The sequence below is a fragment of the Colobus angolensis genome, unplaced genomic scaffold (genome assembly GCF_000951035.1).
Source record: "Colobus angolensis palliatus isolate OR3802 unplaced genomic scaffold, Cang.pa_1.0 Scaffold81, whole genome shotgun sequence".
NCBI classification, from domain to species: Eukaryota; Metazoa; Chordata; class Mammalia; order Primates; family Cercopithecidae; genus Colobus; species Colobus angolensis.
In genome coordinates, this window is record NW_012121932.1 from 3,264,567 (window position 1) to 3,283,108 (window position 18,542).

The 18,542-nt window shown below is 37.9% G+C and overlaps 1 protein-coding gene across 1 annotated transcript in view; it reads right to left on the reverse strand.

Moving 5' to 3' along the window:
- Positions 1 to 18,542, reverse strand: part of USH2A (Usher syndrome 2A (autosomal recessive, mild)) — an 802,205-nt gene that overhangs the window by 374,165 nt on the left and 409,498 nt on the right. The window contains exon 32 of the mRNA XM_011929421.1: positions 1,067 to 1,226. Coding sequence (XP_011784811.1) covers positions 1,067 to 1,226 — 160 coding nt within the window. The remainder of the gene's footprint in view (positions 1 to 1,066; positions 1,227 to 18,542) is intronic.

Below are 18,542 nucleotides of genomic sequence, written 5' to 3' on the forward strand. Positions count from 1 at the left end.
GCTGTAGAAGAAAAACTTCAGAAGTAGAACATCTGAGAACTTAGATACAGGGAAAAGAGGGAATAATATAATTGTCCTGGAAAATCCAGGAATCCAACATAGGGTTAACATGCAATTATAGAAAACAGTGACATTGATGATTGGAAGAGCTGAAACAATCAGGCAGGACTTCTTGAATGAAGTGACACACTACTCAGATACATAAGATTTTATTCTTAACAGATGAATTGGATTTGGATAGGTAGAAGGAAGAACAGAGGGCGTTTCGGATAAGGGTTACAACATAGCAGTGGAAATGAGAAGGGCAAGTCAAAGAACAGACAGAAAATTGTTAAGCTGAGAAATACTTGAGTCGTGGGCGATCTTTTTGGCTAAGTCACGTGGCTTGGTTTAGTGGCACATGAAGCCAACAGGAGAATTTAGACATGGAACAAGGAGATGTGAATCATAATATTTTTCAGCTTGAACAAATGTCATAATTCATTCAGCCTCAACTTTTAATTTAGAGATAAGAAAACTGAGATTAGGAGAGATAAATATGAACAAGTATTAACTCTTGATAAGAGAGATCTATTAGATTTTAGCTCAGCACAATAGTACACCTTATACCTTATGTATCAGAAAATGGGCAAGAATCACTAATACCAGAAATCATCTGAACATGCCTATATGTGAAACTTCCTTTCTGACATCAGTTGCAGGTAATAAGGGAATAAGAAGGTCCTGGTTTATACTCAAAAAGATATATATACTTTCTAATTCCAAATCATTACAAATAATGCCCCATATATAAAAAGTTCAAGTCAGTCATGAAAGTGGTCAGTTTTTCCTTTATTAAAGTTTGCATGGAATCTGTGGACCTATGTAGCTCAGCCTGATTGCATAAAGACAAAATGGAAATTAGGCTGGCAAGTGATAATCAAAGGTTCCCAGATCCACTGAACTAATCACTTCTATGCATTTAATCACAATAAAATTAATTTTATGTCACAAGCTCCTCCCCTGATTAAACTCACTGGGACTCTTGCATGAACCAGTATGAGAGAAAGACAACATTTCTACTTACTGTACGTGTATAGTTCTAGAATCCAGGACAGTCAGAATTGGGGAATCCACGTGTTCTGGTGGCAGCTGTGCTGTGTACAGTATGACCCAGGAACTGTTTGTACAGCCCACATGTGTGCATGCACTGAGTAGAAACTGGTGAGGTGTAAATACTGCTAAATCTAGAGGGGAGGGAGAAACAAGAATTTACTTAGCATTATACTTCTTATTGAGGACATTTCACTCCTCCACTATAGTCCTACCTCAGAGAATTGCTAAAGTAAGGCTTAAAATATGAATAAATTGCCATAAAAATCAATAGCAATACCATACAGGGTGCTTCATCCCTTAAATATACTCTAGTTATGTTTAAATAGACAAGTGTCAATCAAACGCTTGTTTTGACTTTTTCATTTTAACAATTTTACTGTTTTCTGGAATGTCTGTGACCAGGTAAATCGTTTGCTAAGTTTAGTCTTAGTTCAATGGCTCTGTTTAAAAATAAATGAGATATTTAAATTATTTTAAAGCACATTTGAAGACAACAGGAGTTGCCTTTGAAATGCAAATACATAGCTTGTAACAATGACTTTGAGCTTCTAATTCCGTTTGTCAGATTTTTTTCTTCTCCTGTCCACCACCTGACTATTATTTGACCTTCAAATTGTCGAGGTGAAGTGCAGATGCCTATTTCTTCCTTATGATGTCCCTAACACTCCTTGCTGTCACCCCAGCACAAGATGGAGCTATTAACCTCTTCTCTTTATCTTTGTATATACCTTTAGCTTAACACTTAAAAACACTACCTCATGACTATCTGATACACTAAATATCTTAAGAGCAGGAATGGTAATATATTCATTTTGCATCCTTAGTATATAGCACAATACCTGGCACACTTAGTGTGTAGCACAATATCTGGTTTTGAATAGGTGTTTTTGAATGAATGAAGAATTAATGAATGAGATGAGCTAGGTCTGAAAGATGACCATGAGAGTAGGGTAGTGCCCTAGGCTGAAAGAATCTCTCCCTCCCCTGAACTTCCCTGGTGTTTTGTATTGTCTGTCTTTCTAATAGATACCACATTCTCTTGTATTAGATTAAACCGATCTGTAATATACTAACTCAATTCTGAAATATCCTGAACATTTCATTACACTTGATAATCTAACCAAAGTTCAGTCAGGTGTACCAAGATTTACACATCATTAATATTTTAACACTACGAGAAACAATCATTATTTTCTGAAATATTTTTAAAATAAATTAGTCACAACTTAAGTAACTCACATTCTTAAATCTCATTAACCATGAATCACCACAATTTCATGTTGAAGAGATTAATGAAATGCAACCTGATTCAGGCAAACAGATTTTGCACTGCACTGATAACAAAAGTAAACTGGGGAAAGAACACTTTCCCCAGTTTTCAAGCAAGGTATAATCAATTGGTTAAACATGTAGTTCACTAGAAGAGAGATTAAAAAAATAATTTACAGTAAATATAGTTACCTTAGAACAACAAGTTATCAAAAAGAAGAGACTTTTAATGCTTTTGATGAAACCTTGTTTTCTTTACAAATTTTATCCTACAGGAATCCAATGGTTGCAAGTTGAGATGGGGCACTCCCAATCAATGTAGTGAAAACATATACTTCAAGGACACTTTGAAGCTTGTGGTGAAGCAGTGTGGCATTGCCAGGGACTGCTGAGAGATGGCAGCAACAGTTGCACTATGTGTTCACGACTGAGACAGAACTGGGGTGCCTTCATTTGGATCAACATTCTAGGAAACTTATGAAGTTAAAATCATTAGAGCAGTGGCCTCAGGTGCTACCGAGAGATTAGACTATTATTTACTGAGAGAAAACTTCATGCAAAGCAAAACACCTACCACGAGGGCCAATCTTGGCCAAAATTATAATGTGTTTATATGCTAACATATTGTATCTGTCATTCCCCTGCTCTCTTCAGCTTCTCTCTCTGGTGACCTTTTTCTCTCTCATTGTTCTCATCTGTCTGAATTCCTTGTCCTCCCTGAAAAAGAGAACCTGGGGATTTGACTCTAAGTCCCGTTGCAGGAGCAAAACCAAGGAGGTCACCAAGCTTAGAAGAATTCCTGGTAGGTAAGTCAGTGCAATTGAAGAAAATCTATAGTGTTTCAACTGAGAACACATCCAACTTGCTGAAAGAACATGCTCCAGCCAGAAATTATATCCCAAGTCGCCAAATCCATGTGACCTTGAAATATATAATGGCCATATCAGATTGTCTTGGTCAGCCACAACTGAGACTGGATGCTACAAAATTCTTTGGCCAGTGAACTCTTTGGAGTGGGACAGTTTTTCCTTCTTTCTTACATTCTGCTTTGCTGGGGCAGGGATTTAGCTACCCAATTTGTAGGTGGTGGAGAAGTTACTCCATTTAAAAAGGCCTGATGCTTGCTTGCATATGTTTCCATGGTACAGACTTGTATATCTGGAACTTAGGTATCTCAAGGTAGGACTTAGGTCTCTCAAGAATGCAACATCATAGTATCACATATCACAGTGTCTGCTTATCACAGAGTGCTCCACTCACCTTTCCCCTATAAACTGCATGCTTTGAAGGCGACTGATTACCTAAGCCCTAAACCCACCCAGAATATCTGCCTCAGATGGAAGGAGATTCCTGAAGCAATTAGTTCAGGGTTTGTTATCCATGCCCAGATTCTTCCATGGAGCGGGAAGTGTCCATTTCTGGAATAATTGGGACTGGGAGTGGGGGATCAGGATGGGAAGTAAGTATACTTAGAAGGGTCGTGTTGCTTGAGAGGGCTGGAATGGCTAGTGAGCCAGGATTGAAATAGGGATAGTTTTGTTGAGCTTGTCAAATCCTCCATCCCTAGTTAGGGTTTACCTCTAGATTATCCAAGGTATTGTGAAGTTTATGGGTAAGAAAGGTGTTGCATTTTAGAAGATAGCATGTCTTTAAAGTGAATGTGTAACAGAATTTAAGATATTCATGCTGCATTACATGAAAATTGCTGCAGAAAACACAGAACAGAGGAAGGAGAATTAGAAGTTCTGGGTAATTTTAATAGGTAAGAGCCAGCAGAGGCCTCATTGGGAAGGTGACATTTTGAGCAAAGACCTGAAGGGGGGATGAGTGTAAAAGTTGTGAAAATTTTTGGGTTGGACCATTCAAAGAGAGGGAACAAGCAGAGCAAAGCCATGGAAAGAGGGACATGCCTGACACGCTTGAGGACTAGCAGGAGGCTGATGTTGATGGATCAGAACAAATTAGAAAGAAGTAAATCAAAGATTATATTAGAGATTTAATGAGGGGCCAGTTCATGCAGGCCTTGTAGGTCTTTGTAAGAATTTTGGTTTTTAATCTAATTGGTTCTCCTTAGGGAGACACCAAGGATTTTGAACAGAGCTGTCATGCAATCAAACATGGACTTTGTGAGTATCATTCTGGCTGCTAGATGACGTATTGATGGTAGTGAGCAAGAGCATAAGAATAAATCTCACTGAAGAGGCTATCTGTAATATTAAGTAAGTGGAGGCCAGTAATAATCAAGTAAGAAGTGGTTGGATTCTGAATATGTTTTAAAGGCAAAGCTAACAGGATTTCCTAGTGCATTGTAGGTAGAGTATGAAAGAGGAAACCCAGAGTTGATTCCAAGGCTTTTGACTTGAGCAAAGGGAAGGATAAAGTAACCATTTTATTGGTTGAGGGAGGCATGGAGCAGGAGATAAGAATTCATATAATGAATGCCAATTAGATATTTGCTATGTTAGTTTGATAACCAAGAGGAGATTGTCAAGATATTTAAACAGAAGTTTGGAATTACAGGAAGAGTTTATGACTTGAGATATAATTTGGTAAGTCATCATCATATAGATGGCTAGGAGTGCAAATGATATGAGTGTAGATATAAAAAAGAAAAGGTATAAGAACCAACATAAAAGATACCAATGAGTAAAGGAGAAATCAACCAAGGAGGCAGAGGGTGACCAGTAAGGTATGAGAAGAACATTGAGATTATGGTGTCTTGAAAGTCAAATGAAGTAATTTTTAAGACTTAAAGGTGAAATAAGATGAGAACTAAAAATTGCCCACTGGGTATAGCAATATGGCAGTCATCAGTAATTGCACAATTGAAGTTTCAGTGAACTTGTTGGCACCAAAGCCTGATTTGAGTGGGCTTATAAGGAAATAGAAGAGGAATTAGAGACAGTGAATATAACGAACATTTTCAAAAAGTTTTGTAGCAAAGGAAAACAGATAAATGAAGCAATAAATAAAAGGTGAGTATAATCAAGAGAAGATTTTTAAAGTAATTTAAATGAGAGAAAAATTTATGTTGTACAAGATGGGGTGACCCAGCAGCAAAGGGAAAACTAGACACGGATGAAAGAGAAAACAAATTGCTGGAGTTTTGTCCTTGAATATGTGAAAGAGGAGAATCTAGTTCAAAAGTGAAAGAGTTGAACTTGGAACAGAGACAATCTATAGTAATGGGAGAGAATGCACACTATGTGGGTGCCAATGCTGGTGGATGGGCAGAGGATAGCAGAGTCTATGGGAATTATCCTCTAACTACCTCAGTTTTTCCAGTGAAGAAAGCAAGATCATTCACCATGAGTGATCTTTTGATTCTTCAGACTAACACCCTGCAGTGCCCTTCTTTTGCTCTTAGAATGAAATCTAATAGTGGTCAATAAGATCCTATTTGACTTAGCATTCTCCCCATTTTTTTTCATATACTAACCCTAGGTATTATTCTGTACTTCTAACACAACAAGTTCACACTTCTGGGCCTTTGCAGGTGCTGCTCCTTCTAACTGAAATCTAGTTTCTCCTTCTTCGTGCTTGGATTGTTCTTTCTTATGCTTTAGGCTCATCCTTCTGTGAGTGGTCTTTTCAATCATTAAACAATATGGCCACCATCATCCCCAGGTTCTTGTCATATCACTTTGTTTAGTGCTGTATCGTAATTACTAAAACAAGTCTGAAATTGCTTTTTCATTTATGTCTTGATATTATATCCTTCCCAGAAGAATGTAAACTTCTTGAGTTCAGAGAAATATTTTTTATCATGTTCACCAGGATATCTCCAGGATTGGTGTGATGACTAACTCACGTAATTTTACTTTTTGAAAATGAATGAGCAAGACCAGAGGGATACCTCTATGCCCTCTACCCAGTTTGCCATTTTTTTCTCAGAAATATAGTAATGTCTAAAAATATATTAAAATCTTCAAGAATATAATGAATATAATTGTCAGGCCAATGGAGGGGTCTATAGTTGTAAGATAAAGGAGATTTATCATTGAATACAAGAAAAAGGCAAAGCTGTACCCACCTGAATGCCAAAACGTAATTTTAAAACACCAGTGCTTCATTGTAAAAGAAATAAACAATAAAAACAGAATGGGAGATAGTGGTATACCAAAATGTTAACAATATTTTTCTTAGAGTAAGTGCATATAGATTTAATTTTTATTACGTATATTTTTCAAATTTTCTGTGATATATATTTATATCATAGATGGAGAAAAAATAGCAATAGTTAATCAATATCAATTCATTACTTAAAAGAAGATATGCCCCAAACCTAGTTAACGCATGCCCCATTACATCTCCGGTCACACTGCTTCTCTTCTCTATGACTTCAGCGTTGGCTCAGTTTTCTTTTCAATCAGAATCCCTTTTTGGCAACTCTAACATCCTCAATAATGACTCATCTCTGAATCTGGCTTTACTTTAACTTCCTCAAATGCAATGCCCTTCACCTCTACTTCATTTATTCATCATTCAGCATAGTTACACCTACTACTTGATAATCTTCAGAGTGATTTCCAAGATTCTAAATCTAAATCCTGCACTCTGTGACCACAAACTTGTTACCTCCCACCTCTTCCACTTGTCACATTGATGCAATCACTCCTATGCCACTCCACAATGTCCAGTCTCTTGCATGCAGCCACTTGCAACTGTGAGTCCATTAAACGTCTTTTTCTTATTCTCAGGATATTTTCAATAGTTGCATTTCCCTTGTTATGAAATTTGATTGTCCATTACAACACCATACTCCCTGGGTCACATAGGGTTCTTCACATCCCCAGTCCTCTTCTATGTGGCTATCCTGATTTCCAGTTCTGGATAAATCTTATCATCTTATGTCTCTAATACTTCTCATAGCTCTAAGATGTTTCTGAGAGACGTCACTGAACACACTGAAAGAGTCTACTATAATTTCACATTTTCCAATTTAACTGGGCTCTTGGAACTGTTCAGCCATAATTGTGTTGTTCTTTTGTTTGTCTCTTCATCGTGTTGACTTGTTTTCCCTTCTTCTCCTTTCACAGTTTGGCCAATTATCTTGAGGAACCAAGTAAGGGTTTAAATTGAAGCCCTTGGGTAGAGCTTCCTCTTCTAAACCCCTACAATGCTCAGGATTTGTTCAATGGATTTGTTCAATCTGATCATCATAGTAACCTATTTTGTTTCCTCCGTCCTTCCCTCCTACTGACCCTGTATCTCTTTTCTCCATTTAATTTTTATCTAAATGTTTCTCAGTGATATGATTTGGCTATGTCCCCACCTGAATCTCATCTTGAATTGTAGTTCCCATAATTCCCACATGTTGTGAGAGAGACCTGGTGGGAGACAACTGAATCATGGGGGGCAGTTTCCCCCTTCTGTTTTCGTGGTAGCGTATAAGTCTCACAAGATCTAATGGTTTCATAACGGGTTTCCCTTTTTGCTTGGTTCTCATTTCTTTGTTGTCTGCTGCCATGTAAGATGTGCCTTTCGCCTTCTCCCATGATTGTGAGACCTCCCCAGCCACATGCAACTGGGAATCCATTAAACCTCCTTTTCTTTACGAATTATCCAGTCTCGGGTATGTCTTTAACAGCAGCATGAAAACAGATTGGTACACTCAATTAAATTATAAAATCAGAATTTAACTACAAAATAGATTTCTCCATAAAATAGAATGTGACTGGTCAGGAGGCAGAAAAAAAAAAAAAAAACTTCTAGACAGAGTGACTGAGGGAACAGAGAAGGAAGACTCAGAGTTCAGATATAATGTTGGGAGAAACAGGAAGTATGGAGTCTCTCACTTCCCTAATTCGGAATTCTCTGGCTGATGGAATAAGGATAGAAGGAAGGAGAAATGTGCAAGCTCTCTGAAGGAGGAGCCCTGACCCCTGTTTTCAAGGTAGAGTACCAGGTCGGGGGGCAAGACCAGAGCAAAAGGAATGACTTTGGTGTCTGTATTCAGGCAGGGCCACAGAAAACCTTGTAAAGATTTCGGTTGCCCAAGTATGATGTAGAAGCAATAAGGATATCCACTGAATGTGAAGGGGTTGTCTCAATAGTTATCCCTTTGCACCAAGAAAGAAAGAATCCCAGGTGGCCACACTCCATATGCTAAAGAACTAGGTAAGACTCCAGAAGCTTTTACATAATTAGTGGAGGTGTGAGGATCCCCAAAGTGACTGTGATTTACTTACTACTAAGTTACATGGGAGTAAAGTCAGATATTAAACTGAATTATAGAAATAAAAACATAACTGTACACAGAGATAGAGACATACATATATGTCTTGAAGACTGAAATTTATGAATGCTACATACTCAACATACTCACCTCCGCTTATCATAACCACACAGACAAGCTTTTCAGAACTTAAGTACAATTACAATGTTTTCTAAGTTTTTAAGATAAGCTAATTCACACCAAAAAAGTAGTTTGTTAGGTTATATTTCTTGTTTGGGAAATCTGACTGCTATGTCATCACTACAGTAGAAATTGGGGATTTTCTTTTGGTTTAAGAATCTGAAAACTGTAACCTTAAGACAAAGAAAACCACTGTGATTAAATAGCTTTTTTGACTTTCAAGTTGTTTTTATGCCTATACTGTCCACCCCAAAATGGATTATTCTCAATGTATTTCTGTAAGAAGATGAAATGTTACTGGTGTTCTTTGAATAATGAAGCATGAAGAAGAGAGAGAGAGAGAGAGAGAAGAAGAACCTAATTTGACATATGGCAGAGAAAGTTGCATGGTGATCTGATTGGGAAATTCTTGGTAAAACGGGAGGATGTGATGAGGGAAAGGGAAAAAAATTGGAGAAGAAAAGAGGAGGAGGCATCAGGTTGGGCATGGGGGAAGGGGTAGTCATGTGCACAATAAATGAATGGAATGAGAGAGAAGTTTTAAAAACAGTTAATAAAAAGAAATGAATAAAGGGTTGGTAACAGGGAAGTGAGGCTAAGATGTTCTTTGAGAGTGAGGCCATAAACAAAGTCACCAATTTAAAATTTAAAGCAAAGAGGAAAGTAATGACAACTCTCCTCCAAGCTTAACTGCAACTGATTTGGTAATATGTCTCTACAGATGTGATTTGGCCCTTCAATGGCAATATAAACGTATCAGTGGATTCAAACAATTGTAGGTATGTACACAAATCTGAGTTCCGTAAATGGAGGGTGGGGAAACCCTGAAAACATAAGGCCACTGTTTGTCAGAGCCCCTGAGCAGCAACATCTTGTTTTCCATTTGCTTGACTGCATCATTTGCATAAGATCAAACACAGGGAGTTGTGGACAGGGAAAAACAGATCACTCTAATATGCATTAGAAATGGATCCACAGGCATTATCCTTAGACGTGTTACAAGGAAATACATCCCAGTGCATGGAAACCTCACCGATTACTGTCAAGCAAACCATAATTTACAATACTGGCCATGAATTATATGCTATTTTACGATTGATTTCATGCTGTTGTTCAGAGAATTTCATTGATCTCAATTTACAAAATGTACCAATAAGTAGGTGATGATTTTCTTTTAACTCGTGGTGTAAACTGAGGAATTTATATCTTCTTATTTGTTTCTACCATCAGAAAATTACATAGCACATTTTTTTTTCTTCTTTATGATCTAATACATATTGTTTGGGTCTTCTTCTGATAACTTCCTAATATTTCATAAATGAAAAACACAGCTTTTTCCTGGTTTTCCTTTCTTTTCTCTGTGCATCCTTCCCACAAATCATCAATTAGAGGTTTAAAATTTTTGGAGCAATATAGGTAGCACTGACCACATTATCTTGTTATTTGATATTTCAACCTGAAAACTTCTGCTAGGTTATGGGTCAGTGAGAACACATCTTCAGCAGCAAACCTGAGAAGTGGTATGTTTCTCACAGATGCCTGGAAAGCAATGAGCTACGCCAGAATACATGTGGAATGTCAGGCTGCATTCATCTCTGCCATTGTGTAGTCCTATCTTCACAATTGCTTGCTCAGCATTTTGATTCCAGAAGAACCAGATTCTGACCTTATAATTAATAAAAACGGGGGCTTTATTTGGCCTGAACATCCTTGATCTCTTTTTCCTTATAGGAGCCTTAACCTTGCAACATGCTTTTCTTTGGCCAGGTGAGCAATTATCTATCACCGAGATCCAGTCCTATGCTTTCAAACTGATCTGTAGAGTTGAAATCACTTTGCTATGATAAGGACTTATATTTAAAACTGAACACAAACGACCTACTAAACTCAACAAATTCTTCCATTCGTGCTTATATTTTCCACCTTATCAGAGAAATCCACATCCCTCCCTTTCATCAAAACCCTGTTCAATGTTTGTATTATCCATGAAACATCTCCTGACTCTCTTCAACAGATGCATAGTTTCTCCTCTGCTGAGTTGCCCTTTTAATAAATTTCCCATGTAAGCATCCTTATACCAGTCATCAGTATTTATGGTGTTATAAGCTCTTCGAGAACAAAGATGTATCTTTTTGTAGGCATCTTATGACCCCTCATACTTTGGACACTCCTAATTGTTGAATAGTAAAACTTTTTTGCAATGAGAAAATTGACAAAAAAGAAAGGAGGACCTGGTCCCTCCAACACGTTTGCAGCAGGTGGCACGTGGTGGGGGATCCCAGCCTGCTGGGGGTTGTCAGTCACTACTTTGTGTGTCTGTAGCGGGGGGTGGGGGATAAGGAGGAACCATTATTGTCAGTTGTGATAATGAAGGATGATGCTTCCTCATTTCCCTCTTTTCTTCTGTGGCTGGTTAGAACGTAAAGGCGTCCATGAAAAACTCCTGAGGCTGACAGCATTCTTAGCGGTCTTCTGCTCTGGCTTCCTGAACATCTCTAATATTCCATTTGTAATAATTATAAAATATTGAACTCAGGATTTTTTTTCTTAGTATATAAAATGTGAGAAACCCCCCGCTTCGTCCCTCCATCCCTTCCTCCCGCTTTCCCTCTCTCTCAGTCTCCTTCTCTTGCTCTCTCTATCTTCCTCTTGTTCTCTGTCTCTGTCTACACACACACACACACACACACACACACACACACACACACACACAGAGAGAGAGAGAGAAACATCCTACCGACTCCCCTACCTTGCCTCTGCACAAGGATAGATACAGAATTAAGGAGGCAGCAGACAGCTTTTGATCTTCATTAATGCTTTCAATTCACAAACTGAAGAAGAGATAATTGAAATAACTTAACAGAGTTATTATTTGGACAAACTTAGTGGCATAACTTGGCTAAATCTTTGTTGCAAAATTAGAGGTTTCTCTCTCAGATTTGGTTGTATATGTAGTACTATCATTTTCTTTAATAAGATTAGGAATCAATTAATACTTTGTAAGAAAATATTCATGTGACATACAACATATAGTATCTTGTTAGGCAACAGAAGTTAATAATGAGACATAATAAGAATAATAGGTGCCTGACTACCTGTGGCAGGAAAAAGAAAAAGGTCTATGAATCAGTGTTCCCTTTCAAATATCGTAGTGAGGGTTAAGATGCTGTTAATTCAGTAATAATCATGGCTATATCACTGACTGCTACCTACCGTTTGCCAGGCAGTGCTAAGTCTATATTGTCAGCTTAGTAAAGTATCAACTGAGAATGGTTCTCAATGAAAACCTATAATCAATCCTTAAATTTTTTTTAATACTATTTCAACCTAGTCCTATACTAGGCTTTATATAGCATAAGAAAGTAATAAATTCTATACTCAAGACCCAAGATATCTCTTTTGGGTGGCAAGAAATATACATTTCTTTTTTGGCATAGTCTCATGCTACCCTTAAGACACAAATTGAATGTCACATCCTATACGAAACCTTCTCAGACTCTTCCAGTTTGGATTAATTTCTCTTCTGTGCTTCACTAGAATCAGTTTTACTACTATTACAACATTTAATATGGAATTACTGTATTATTGGCTACATTCTTAACTGTACCTTAAGTATAAACTCTTAGAAGTAGAATTTCCCAGTCAAAGAGGGATAATTTGGGGTCCTGACAAGGAAGAAGATGGCACGCTGAAACGGAATTATTAAAGAGAAATGTAGCAGGGACTATTTACAGGATTTGGACCAGGGTTAACAGGCACATTCAAGAATGAGTACTGGCTGGTGGCTAAACACAGACCAAGCCCTTGTTTCCCTAGGCTGAGGACCACATCAGGCTGGAAAGACAGCTGTACTGTAGGAAGGGCCTCCCCTTTGGTGGAGGAACAGTTACTGCCCATCTGAACCCTTGCAAGCACAGAGCCTGGGGAATAAACACTCCGGCCTCACTCCCTCCTGTCGTTCTCTGTATTATGTCTTACACTGGCAGAACCCACAGAGAATCCAGAGGCTAAAGCTCAGGACAAGGTAGAGAAAAGTAGAGTATACATTTGCAGGGGGGATTCAGACCATACAGAACAAAACTGTGGCACATTATGACATAAATTGCCAATTGTCATTCACAACAGCATTACATGAAAGAGCTCTTTTCCCAATCTTCTAGTCAATATGGAGAAGTCTAATTTTAAAAAATATTTACACATTTGAAAAATATTAAGTAGCATCTCATTTATTATTATCATTATTTCTGTAACTATATTTACATTTTTTTTTCTTTTTGGAGGTGCCTGTTTATCTAATTGACCCGTATCTAATAGTGTTTTTCTTTTTCTAATTGAAAGCTAATAAGTCAATATTATTTGGATATAGCACCTAGCACAGTGTCTATTACTCAGCAAGCTATCAATAGATATTTATTAAATAAGCATGCTATAAAGTATTTTGTTCTAGTTTGTCACTTGTTTTATCATTTCAATAATGGTTTTATTTTGCTATATAGACAATTTAAATCTTTATGCAGTCAAGTATGGCAATATTTTCCTAGAATTATATCTGGCTAGAAGAATGTAAAAGACTTTAAAAAGGAGATAGCACTTAAATTGAAAATTGTTTAGGTTTTAAAGCAGTGGAGCTAGAGAGTGAAGACATTCTGGATGGGAAGAGTTGGCAAAAAGACTGTAGAAACATGCAGTACAAGCTTAAAGAGAAATGTTCAGCTTAGTTTAACACAGTTCAGTTTAGCCGGAGCACCGGACATATGAAAGAAGTGGAGGAAGTAACACTAAAAACCATTCTTTGAGGCCACCATTAAAGACCAGGCTAATAATTTTGTAGTAAAGAATGCAGTGGAAGCTAAAAATCGGGGGAGGTGTTAGGAGAGCTTTCTTTAGTCTTTGTTCTGCTGTTAGTCGTCTGTATGAACTTGGAAAAAATACTTGCCGTCATTGGATCTTAGTTTACTCATCTATAAAATGAGAAATCTGTGTTTGTGTTAGATGCTTTCTAAGATTAAATTTTCTACTGTATGTCTATTTAATAAAAACAACTTGGCAATCAGAATTTTGTGATAAAAATGTTTGCTTCTTAGATGTTTGCTCTAGTAGTTACAAAGGCTGGGAGAGCATCACCCATTTAATTCATCATAAAATGTCTTTGCAGTTTGATTTGGAATGTTATGCCAAGCAAGTAGTCCGTAATAGCTTTGAATATAAGAAGAGGGTGGGTAGGATGAGCACAACGGAGTATCAGAATTTAAATTGTAAGGTTAGGGTGTAAATAAATATCCTATTAGAATTATACTGTACACCTACTTGCAAAAACACAATGCATTATATGCAACAACTGCATTTTAAAAAGCTGGTATAGTGTTTGATGTTGCAAGTATAAATTAACAACTAGTAGTATTTGGCCCATTATATTTACTGGATTGTCTATCTTTGAATCATCTCCATAGAATGATGGGCTTTTCTCTTTTAAAACAGCAATTTTCAAAGCACAGTCTGTTGACATCTCTGTGGGAAAAACACTTATAAGTGTTCACACTGTGACAACACATTTTTTATTTCTAAATTATTTCATATAATACTGATGATTTTAAATAAAATAATACATCTGTGATGGTTACTTCGTGTGACAACTTGGCCAGGCTATGGTATCCACTTGTTTGATCGAACACTAAACTAAATGTTGCTATAAAGTTATTATTTAGAAGTGATTAACATTTATTTATAGCTAGTTAACTTTAAGTAAATTACCCTACATAATACGTTGGCCACATCCAATCAGTTGAAAGGCTTTAGAGCAAAGATTGAAATTTCCGAAAGATGAAAGAATTCTGCCGCAAGACTGCATAATAAAAATTCTGTGGGAGTTTCCAGTCTGCTGGCCTGCTGTGATATAAGAAAGATATTTGGTCTTTGTACTAGGTTTCTGGAACAGAACTCTTAAAATTCTTGGAATTTTCTGAGTGATAAAGATGATAGTAGCATCTTTTCTTCTAATTAAGTGACTGTCAGAGGGCCCCTAGATAATTTCAGAATAGGGGCTGTTCACCAGAAAGACCAAACCTTGATTAGAAGCTTGGAACTTTCAGCCTCACTCCTCAATCAGCAACCTCTTGGGAGAGGGAGAGTGGCTGGAAATCGAGTCAATCATCAATGCCTAATGATTTGATCGATCATGCCTACGTCATGAAACCTCCTAAAAGCCCCTAAAAAACAGAGTTTGACGAGGTTTGTCATCTGGCTGTTTATATGCATCCTTTAAAATAAATTGCAATAGTAAGTATAGCATTTACTTGAGTTCTGTGAGTCATTCTAGCAAATTATCAGCCCTGAAGAGGGGGTTGTGGGAACCCAAGACTATAGCTCAGCTGGACAGAATCGTGGCTAACCTGGGAACCCAATACTTGTGCCTGGCCTCTGAAAGGAAGGCAGTCTTGTGGGACTGGACTCTTAAATCTATGGAGTCTGACTCTAACTGCAGGTAGTTACTGTCAGAACTGAGCTGAACTGAGCATGTCTAGTGGGAGTTACCGTCAGAACTGAGCATGCCTAGTGGGAGTCAGAGAATTGCAGAAGTGGTGTTGGAAAAGACACCACATTTTATGTCATGAGGAACAAAAACCTCTCATCTGCCCTGATACGGTTTGGCTGTGTCCCTGTCCAGATCTTATCTTGAATTGTAGCTCCCATAATTCCCACGTGTTGTGGGAGGGACCCTGTGGGAGATGATTGAATCATGGGGGCAATTGCCCCCACACTGTTCTCGTGGTAGTGCATAAGTCTCACAAGATGTGACCATTTTAGAAGAGGTTTCTCTTTTCACTTGGCTCTCATTCTCTATTGTCTGCTGCCATGTAAGACATCTCTTGCTCTTCTGCCATGATTATGAGGCCTCCACAGCCATGTGGAACAGTGAGTCAATTAAACCTTCTTTCTTTATAAATTACCCAGCCTTGAGTATGTCTCTATTAGCAGCGTGAGAATAGACTAACACATGCCCTGAAGATTTTGGTCCCAAGACTACAACACTAACACTTCCCTGGGTCTCCAGTCAGCTAACATGCCCTGCAGACTTCAGATTTTAGATTTATCAGCCCCCACAGTCATGTGAGCCAATTCCTTACAATAAATCTCTCTCTCTCCATTCTGTTTGTCTGAGAACCCTAATAGAACATCTTTGGTATCTCATAAAAGGAGGACCTCATTGTGAGTGTAAGATATATTTAGATCTGCCTGGGTATATCTCACAAATTGGGTGGTGCTATGGTTTGGATAGGGTTTGTTTGGCCCCGCCAAATCTCATGTTGAAATTTGATCCCCAATATTGAGGTTGAGCCTTTTAGGAGGTGTTTGGATCTTGAGATCAGATCCCTCATGAGTGGCTTGGCATCATTCTCATGGGAGTGAATGAGTTCTCACTCTTAGCTCCCACAAGATCTGGCTGTTGAAAAGGAGCCTGGCACTTTCTCCCCCCCCCTTGCTTCTTCTCTCATCATGAGATATCTGCTCCTCTTCACCTTCCACCATGAGTAAAAGCTCCCTGAGGCCTCCCCAGAAGTAGATGCTGCCATGCTTCCTGTACAGCCTACAGAACCGTGAGCCAATTAAACCTCTTTTCTTTATAAATTACCCAGCCTTGGGTGATTCCTTTATAGGAACACTAAATAGACTGAGACAAGTGGCCAGGCTACCCCCAGCATACTTCCATTAGCCCTGGGGAGTGGCATTCTTGGCATGGAGTTGGGGGAGCCAGTCATGGAAGGAGGGAACACCTCTGGGTGTGCTGTTGACTCAGATATCTGTGAGCATTGTGAACAACGTGTGAGATAACCCAGTGAAAGCCCATGCACTGGAAAATGTTTTGAAGAATTCATCATGAGAGAAATCGGAGCCAGGTATGGTGCCCTGGTTCTCAGAAGAGAAAGATCATTCTAAGAGCCTTGGCTAGTTTACTCACATTTGTATTTAGAGTAAAACCAAGAGCTGTTTTGTTAAACCTTTAAGATACTGAAATCTACTCAGTATTCTTTTAGGACTCTCCTAAGAAAGGAGGCAAGGAAGAAAGCCATCTTTCCACCACCACTTTTAACATAGTCTCATTCAGCTTTGATACTAGCAGAATACAATACAATGATACAGACACAATAGGAGAGGGGTGTATTAGAATCAACTGGGACAGCTCTACCTAGCAAAGCAGTCCTGGTACTCACCTGACCAGGAATATCTAACGTGGCCCCTGGTGGAAAACTATTCCACCTTGCACAGCAGTGGGAGAGATTCAGGTGCCTAGTAGAGCAGCAATGGAAGAATAGCAGTGTTCCTTATGCCCACAGATGATGGGGTTTATCCAGAGAAGGGACATGGAGATGCCCAGTGGAGTAACTATGGCACTTAGCCAATTGGTGTCCAGCTTGATCCTAAGTGCAAGTGAGAAAACCCATATGGACTCCCCAGAAATGCATGAGGATTAGTTTGCTGGAGGCGGAGATCATCTACAGCAGGTGAGGGCAATGAGGCAGTGAAATACAAATATTAGAACTAATGAGACTTATTTGTACATCCAGATTAATGGGATCTAGGGAAGTTCAAGATAAATCTCTCTTTATCTGTATCTATATATCTACCTGATCTATCTGTCATCTGTTTATCTATATCCACTTCAAGGTACAATCAATGAGTGCTCACTACATCAAAACTTGTGCTTTGGGGCTCTGTATGTTTCTTAGATGGACAAGGTCTTTAAAGCGTGCATTTAGGAAAGGAAAGTGAAAATCAATACAGTTTGTAGGTGATAAAAGAGACAGGAGATTTGGGTCTCTTTCTCCCTTTTTTTATATAACCCCCAAACAATCTTTTCTTCTTTTCCTCTTAAAAACTGTTCAAAGCAGACCAAAAAAAAAAAAAGAAATCAAAAAACAACAGACACAAAAGATAGCGTGAGATATTATTATTGACCTTGAGGAGAGAAAAATAACAAAACCTCATTTGAGTAACAATATACTTACACACAAATCATATTTTATAAAAATTAGAAAATACTAAATAATTATATACAGTAGATGGAAGATAATTTATCTGAATCTAGGACTGCTTGGCTATATTTATGGACATCAAAAGTATGCTTTAACATTACATTTAGATGTAAGTCATTTAAAAACAGTACCTGGAATAGGAGAGTATTATGTATTTGTTAGCTAAAAATTAATAAAAGGGATTATGCTTTTATTTGTACAATGATTTGCATTTTCCTTTTTTCAGGAAACTAGTTCGTTAAAGGTTGGGGTGCTAGATGTATGCACACAGTGAAAAATTAAAACTAGTAGAGTACAAAATGAAAAGCAAAAGCTCCTCACATTCCCAACTCAGTCCTTAAAACTTTAAACACTGGGATAAAAGACTGACGTAAACTGAGATTGTTGTAAGTTTCACTGATAAAGGTGGTACTAGCCATATCTGAGACTGATTAATAACCATATAATCAATTTCCTTTTTCTTCTTTGATGCACCTGCTATTGTGGAAAGCTAAGAACTGTTGCAAAAGCAGGCGGACAAACTTTAAAAACTATTAGATGGCATTATGGTTTAGGGAAACAAAATGAAACAGAAACAAAACAAAAGAGAAGACAAAGAATTCGCAAAAGTTGAGCTCCAGCTTAGAGTTATTTGTGTAAACATGAGTGAATCACCAGAGCTTTAGGGCCTCAGTTTTCTTACTTGTTGAAAAGAAAAATAGAATGGGAAGAGTAAATTATTTATCACATCTACACCTACAGTTGTTGTGAGGATAACATAAAACAAGTAGTCATACTAGAATTTTCTA